Source organism: Anastrepha ludens, chromosome 4, assembly GCF_028408465.1.
Source record: "Anastrepha ludens isolate Willacy chromosome 4, idAnaLude1.1, whole genome shotgun sequence".
NCBI classification, from domain to species: Eukaryota; Metazoa; Arthropoda; class Insecta; order Diptera; family Tephritidae; genus Anastrepha; species Anastrepha ludens.
The window spans coordinates 53387275-53394544 of record NC_071500.1 but is presented as its reverse complement, the minus strand read 5'-3'; the positions used below and the strand labels follow the sequence as shown (position 1 = coordinate 53394544).

Below are 7270 nucleotides of genomic sequence, written 5' to 3'. Positions count from 1 at the left end.
ATATGGTGGTGGGTGTGATTCGGCCATGAATTAATTCAAATGAGAGGTCATTAAAAGTATTAAGATTGCTGGGTGTGTTTTTAAATAAAGCCATTGCGTGATTGAGCTGAGTGAGTTTCGTTGATTTACAACTGATTTCTGCTGTTATATTATATACATTTTAATCTTATTGTCATATTGTATATGAATTTATACACTCTGATCTTTCCAAATATTATTGACACCAATCCAGTATGGTTTCATTGCGATTTTGCTGTTATATGGGCGCACAAGTGGAGTTGATTAAATAGAGAATTATTTTAAAAAACATTTTTGGAAAAATTCCACAGGGGATTATATTGAAATGATACAAAACATTCGCTGAGCATCAACATACAGAGAAAGTGCCTATCAGCCCGTTAGGTATTCTGGATTCATTGAAAGTTAACTCTGTCCAATACACAGTTAGGGTTGCGCTCCCATCCTCGTTTAAAATCATCAAATCGAGCAGCGACCTTGTTCTCGGCGATTTTTCAATAACTGGAAACGAGAGCCGGCAACAATAGTCCGAATAATTGAAAAAGTGGTGGTATTCTCATTTTGAAGATGCAATGGTGGAAAGTTATTTTTATTCCCACAGAATAAGAAACAAACTCTGGCCCAACCACACATTCCATCTTGAGGCCACCTGCAAGTGATGATTCTGGGCAGTCATATCAAATACTCAGTTCCTGTCAGATCTCAATGAAAAAAAGAAAAACGGTAAAGAAAAATTCCGATGTTTGAAGATAAACATAATGTTGGCCCCTGTAATGTTAGTTCGTTCGCATCGTTATTCCGATAGACATCCCTGGAACCATGGGCCCACTACTTTTAGATTATTATCTCAATTTTTTTTTAAGTCAAATAGAATGAAAGTTTAGAAGACAGTGCTCTGGAAATTTATATTCATTATTACAGCTCGACGTTATGGCCCACCTACAACCTTAGGCAATCGTCAACATTGATCAACATGAAACGACGGGACGCCTGGAGACTAACGACAGTCATAACTGGCTTTTGGTCTGTGGGAGAACAAGCAGCCAAAATGGGCATCCCTCACAACACATACTGTCACAGTTGTAAACAACCGGAGAAAAAGGAAACAATCTTCCATTTCCTCTGCGAATGCCCTGCCCTATGGAAGGACAGAATGTTAACGCTGGGTAAACCGTGGTAGCGAGGATGTGGCAACAAAATGGTGCGGAAGCGCTAGTTGGATTCTGGAAGAATCACCACTTAAACCAACCAATCACCAACAGCTCGACTTTTTGCGTCGGAGATTGTTTTTGAAGTTGGTTAACATAATTTGACAAAAAACAATGGACCGACCTTATTCAAATTACAAAATGATTGTTCAAAATTCTTCAAGATAAGCATGATTAGTGTTCGAATGAAGAATTAATTGCAGATGAATCTATCATTAGATATCCTAACAACAAGGTTTATTCTAATGGGTATTGGAAATTTTAATAAATTTTTTATTTATTGTTTGTGGAAGAAAAAATCCATTATTTTCTCGGTAGATGGCTGTGGTGATCGATATCTCGTAAAGTATTGATCAAACAAGTTGAAGTTTATGCTCCTTATCAAGGTGACATTTCACACTAAAATTATTATTCGCCATCTGCGAAGCTTTTGCCAAACGGAATGAAATCGACCCATTCTCCATTTTCTCTCATTGCAAAACTTCCTGAATGACAAGAAATCGGTATCAGGAGAAATTGTGAAAATCGATTGCTACAATTTTTCGCCCATAAGGACAAAGACTTTTATGAGAAATGCATTATAAAGCTACCTTTGAAACGGGGCATATTTAACCTAAATCGGGCAATCCCAAACACCTTGAATAAAGTTTTGGATTCTACGCAAAAATAATGTATTTCTTTTTCCTTAATAAAAAATTAAAAAAAGGATAATCTTTGGCCTCCAAAGACCGTACAACCCCTTAAATATCTAACTGGGTTTCTACTTGTTAACTTATGGTTTACGAGTATGTGATCACAAAAATAGCAGCGCAACTCAAAGTTTTTACCATCTCCTATTTTTTTATTTATTTATGATTGATTACAAGTACTCAAAATTTGTTCTATGTATAAGGAGAAAATGCACAAGTTCGCCAGAAAAATAACTTTAAAAAATCAACGCGATTTTGCAACTGCTTTAAACTTGAATCTTATTATACCAAAAATTGTGCAGGCTATAAAACTGCATAATCGGAGCTCTTATGAGAATTCAGTATAAAAAAATAATTAATCCAGTTTTTTTATTTTACAACGATTTGTTTGATGCTGGGCAAAGGATAAGTATGCATTCGATAGAAGTATTTCTGCTCTATAAAACTATGTTATTGTTTTTTCGGGTTATTTAATTTGCCATTAGTTTTGAGGCTTGGAAATGAAATACCAAGGAGGCAAAAATCAATATTTTCAACACCTGCTCTTCTTGGTTTTTCGTCAAAGTCAAAAAGCTGCCGAAGCAGCCCGGGACATTTGCGACGTGTATGAACAAGGTGTCGTAGGTGAATCGTCCAGCACAAAAATGTTTTGCAAAGTTCAAAAATGGCGACTTTGACGCCAATGGCACGTCCCGCAGCGGAAGACCTTCTGAATTCAATGAAGAACGTCTCAAATCACTTTTGGAGGAGAACCAGTAGTGAATTGGAGGAAAAAATAAACTGTGATCATAAAACGATTCTTAATCACTTTCATTCAATGGAATTTACCGAAAAATTGGGCGCCGGTTGTCTCATGAGTTCAACGAAAAAAACAAAGAAACTCGTCTTCAAATTGCTTCTCAGCATCTCGCCCACCATCGACCAACACGCGATCATAAACAGCGCTTTTTGTATCAAATCGTTACGGGAGATGAAAAATGGTGCCTATACATCAATATGAAGCAAAAAGAGAAAACCATGATATGTGTTGGGACTGAGAGGGCATGGTGCACTAGGGAATGCTTGAAAAGAGCGCTACGGTCAACAAGGAGCTGTACATTGGAGATCACCGCGTTATGAGGCAATTCGACTGAAAACACCTGATCGACATGGTCAAACAAGTATAAGTCATCAAGTCAAGTACAAGTCATCGAAGCCGTACTCCAAGGGCTTGAATGGGACGTCCTTCAGCATCCGCCTTATTCTCCAGACCTTGCACCGACGGAATACCATATTTTCTGCTCCCTGTCCAACCATACGAAGGTTGTTACCTCCGATATCAAAGATGTCCTTAAAAACTGGCTCTAGAGGTGGGAAGAGGTTGTAAACAGCAACGGCGAATATATAAGTGATTAGCTTCTTGATATAATTTTTGGTTTTTGTTTTAATAAAAGTCTATGGTAAAAACGCTACGAACTTATTCCCAAACCTATTATATAACTAAATAAAAAATACAAAACAAGGCATTAATCAAAACAGTGCAATATGTCGGCTGCTATTATTGGGCACACAGATATATGTTCGTGCTATATGTTGATAGAGAGATATGAATAATTATTTGAAGAAGCGTATGTATTTTATGATAATTCCAACGATAGTTGACCCACTTATGGTCTTAGACGTATTTATATATATAAAACTGGGCAGTTTTATGTACAGCCTAAGCTACAAATAAGGTCAAATATTTCTCTTACCTACATATGCCAAACCGCCTTACTCCCTCTTAGTAACAGGCGAACCGAAAGGCGAAAAGGCCACACCACAAATCACTAATGAGCCACAAAATCAAAAACCAGGACATCTCACAATACCGTACGGCTAAATAAATGTTGAAAGAAATATTTAATTAAAGCATATATGTATATATGCATGTGTGTGCGTTCCATATGTATGTGTAGGTATATGGAAATGTACTAAATTATATTAAGTTGATTATGCGAAGGCAGTAAGTAGCACAAGTCAACTGAATTTCATAATTAAACAAATTAATGAATGCAACAGGGCCACACGACGCAATGAGCAAGCAGCGAAAGGATTAAAATACTAAGAGACAGAAAATCTGTAGAAATGTATAGCTGAGCGGTAAAAAGTCCAGCAGTTGGGCAAGTAACAGAGACTTGTGCTCACTTTTAGACTATTACAAATGCAATAGGGGATGATGAACGTAACGATGATGAAGTTGACTAATGAAAATGAACTACAAAATAATCAACTCATTCATTTATTTGTGCCCGTATTGGTTTGCAAACTGCAGAGCATTGAAAATGTTGCCATACAAAGACATTTGTTGAATATAGTGAAGTTCCTCAGCTTAAATACACTCCACTCCACTACACTGCACTACACTTTTGCGGCCGCACTTTTATAACTCATATAGCGCCTGTTGCTACATACCTACATCTGTACATTTATATATAGGTACAGTAAATGAGTGAGTGAGTGAGTGAGTGTAAGCAAGTGGCGAAGAGGGGAAATGAAAAACTGTAACATTGAAGAGCACCAAAATCAGTTGAAAAAAGTGCAGAATGGTAGACCGAAAAATTAAAAATGTCGAGAGGCCAACATCACCGGCAAACGCCACCACCACAACCACCCTGTGCCACGTGGAGTGGAATGAAGCGCATTGGAGTGCTGTAGTTCAGGCTCGCCACTACATTTGGTGAGTGAAAAATCACAAGTGAGCGGAGCGGGTATGAGCGCAAATGAGGGTGCAAATGAAGGAAAATATAGTAGTTGTATGTAAGTGCAGGGGCATGTTACGAAACATGTCGAACGGTTGACAGGCAATACATTGGAAATGTCGAAGTGCGGGTGGGTAGAGTTGAGCAGAATTAAGCGGCGAATGACCGGCAGGCAAATAAATATGGGCACTATTTTTACTGTCTTCGGTGGTCAGCTGTAACATATGTAGGTGTGCATATGTATGTATGTACGTGACAAACTATTAGCGTAGTATTGTGTATTTGTACGTATGTAGTTACAGCACTTGTTTCTGTCTGGTCGTCGTTGCTGCAACTGACCGCTTCCGCTCTATTTCAAGTGTATGAATTCGGTCGATATGTAAGTAACTATTTGTAGTTTATAGTATTTATTTGTCCACCTTTTTTCTTTTACATACTACTCACCGCTATTGAGTGCTTCACCGGAACAACACATAAGTCTACACACGTATACTTGTATGTTCATATGTATGCATAAGCAAATAGGTAGGCTTATAGCGGCTTGTACTTTCTATATGTGCATATGTATGTACATATGTATCTCCCGCTACGTTCGTCTGAATTTCGAGTGTTTTTCATTTTGCCGTGCATTCTTCCGGCCCTACTATTCCCCATTTTTTCTTAATTCTGCACACTTCAACTTCTTTTTTCCACGGTTTCTGTTTATTGATTCAGCCACTAACTGGCAGTCGTAGTCATTTCTCATACATACGAGTACTTCTGAAAACTGTTGCCTGCTGTGTGCTATTGTATGAAGCTACATACCTACGTTTGTGTGAGTTGCTTTCATATTGACTCTGAATGAATAAATTCTCTCAATTTGAATGCGGCACCAATGAATGTTGCTGCACTAGCTGCAGTTGCTGACCCGAACCGCTTGAGCGTTTCTTTTTTGTTTTGCTTCTTGCTATATTGAGTTCTATCAGGAGAAGAACTTCATTATCACTCAGCATAAACAGCGGCAGCATTGAAGTGAACGTCATCATCATCGGTATCATCATCCAGAAACGTCATTTAGGTACTCACAGCGCCACCACCATCGACAGTGGCATCAACATCAACAACTTACAACAATGTGCGTCCATCTCACTGAATCATTCCTGGTGTGCACGTTGCGGTGATCGCTCGATGGAAATTTCAGTGACGCGACTCGTGACGGTTTGAAATTTTACGAAAACGCAAACAAAATTCTTGAAGTATAACGTAAACAAAGGAGTGTAGGAAATTATTTATATGAGTGTGTGTATGTCCGAACAGAAGCATACTAGCGACATAGTGAAGTAGTGCGCGCGTAATGTTGTGAATTTTTCGATTGCAAACAGTTAGGGCTAAATAGTGAGTGTGGGTGTTAAAGTGCGGAAAAGCATAAAGCATTTACGATTAGATCTATGAAAAAATATAACAAATACTAAAATTTAAGTGAAGGAAATTTCATTTCGTTTTGAATTACACAAGTGAAATCATGAGGAATATGGGGCGTCTGTTTCAGTACAACCGCTTTGGTGTAAATGAGCCAAATGCGGAGGACAACAGGAAGGATGGACAAACTGATGGTTGCGCGAAATGTAAAAAGGTAAACAAGAGCGAGTTAGGGGAAAAAACTATAGCTCAACATTTTCAAAATATTTTAAAACGCATTTTATAAAGGTACTTACACCTTCGTTCTTTTAAAAATTGCAAGCAAACAGTAGTAAACCTTTATGTATTTATATATGTATATGTACATACATATACAATATAATTTGTGAAACATAACTTCGTTGCAGTGAATCATTGATCAGTGATTTCTGGTGCTGTTGCAATCAATTTTTCCAACGTCCATTACATTACTCTAAAACCCATCCATTCATGCATAGCTGAACATGAATAAGAAAATTATTTTAACACTTTTACAATTTTTTATGAATTTCCGTTGCTGATAAGCCTCCCAAGACTGCGGCTCTTATCACTGCATGATATTCCGTACTTTCACGGCCGAAGCAGCCGAATGGGTTGGTGCCTGACTACAGTTCGGGAGTGAATAAGTTCGAATCTATGTACATGAAACACCAAATGACAAAAAAAGTGTTTTCTAATAGCGGTCTGCCCTCGGCAGGCGATGACAAACCTTCGAGTGTATTTCTACCATGAAAAGCTATCTGCCGTTCGGGGTCGGCTTCAAACTGTAGGTCGCGCCATTTGTGGAAGACGGATACCACAAATAGGAGGAGCAGTTCTGCCAAACAACCAATAAAAGCTGTTAGAGCCAATTATGTATGCATGTATGTATGTATTCCGTACTTTCCCTTTAAAAAAGAAAATACACTGGCACTTCAACTTCAAAAAACAACGAGTGAATTGGCAGATCTAAATAAAATCATCATTCTACTAAGACGCAACAAACATTCATAATTTCAACAAACAGAAGATTGGGTTAGGTATATCTGGCTGATCTGAATAGATCTCGAATAGACCACAAGGTTCCGTAGTGTTATCAATGTTTTTGGAGTCGTGTTAAACAGAGTTCGTGTTTCATGTCTTGGCGAGTTTTAATAGACAGGTTAAACTGTTGTCAGCAATATCCTTCAGAGATGAAAAATATACCCATCTCAGGCAG

General features: G+C 38.0%; 1 protein-coding gene across 1 annotated transcript in view; it reads left to right on the top strand.

The window, feature by feature from the left end:
- The first annotated feature begins 5678 nt into the window (after positions 1–5678).
- The window catches only part of LOC128862373 (uncharacterized), a 51858-nt gene continuing 50266 nt past the window's right edge, over positions 5679–7270 (top strand). The window contains exon 1 of the mRNA XM_054100953.1: positions 5679–6247. Coding sequence (XP_053956928.1) covers positions 6137–6247 — 111 coding nt within the window. The 5' untranslated portion in view covers positions 5679–6136. The remainder of the gene's footprint in view (positions 6248–7270) is intronic.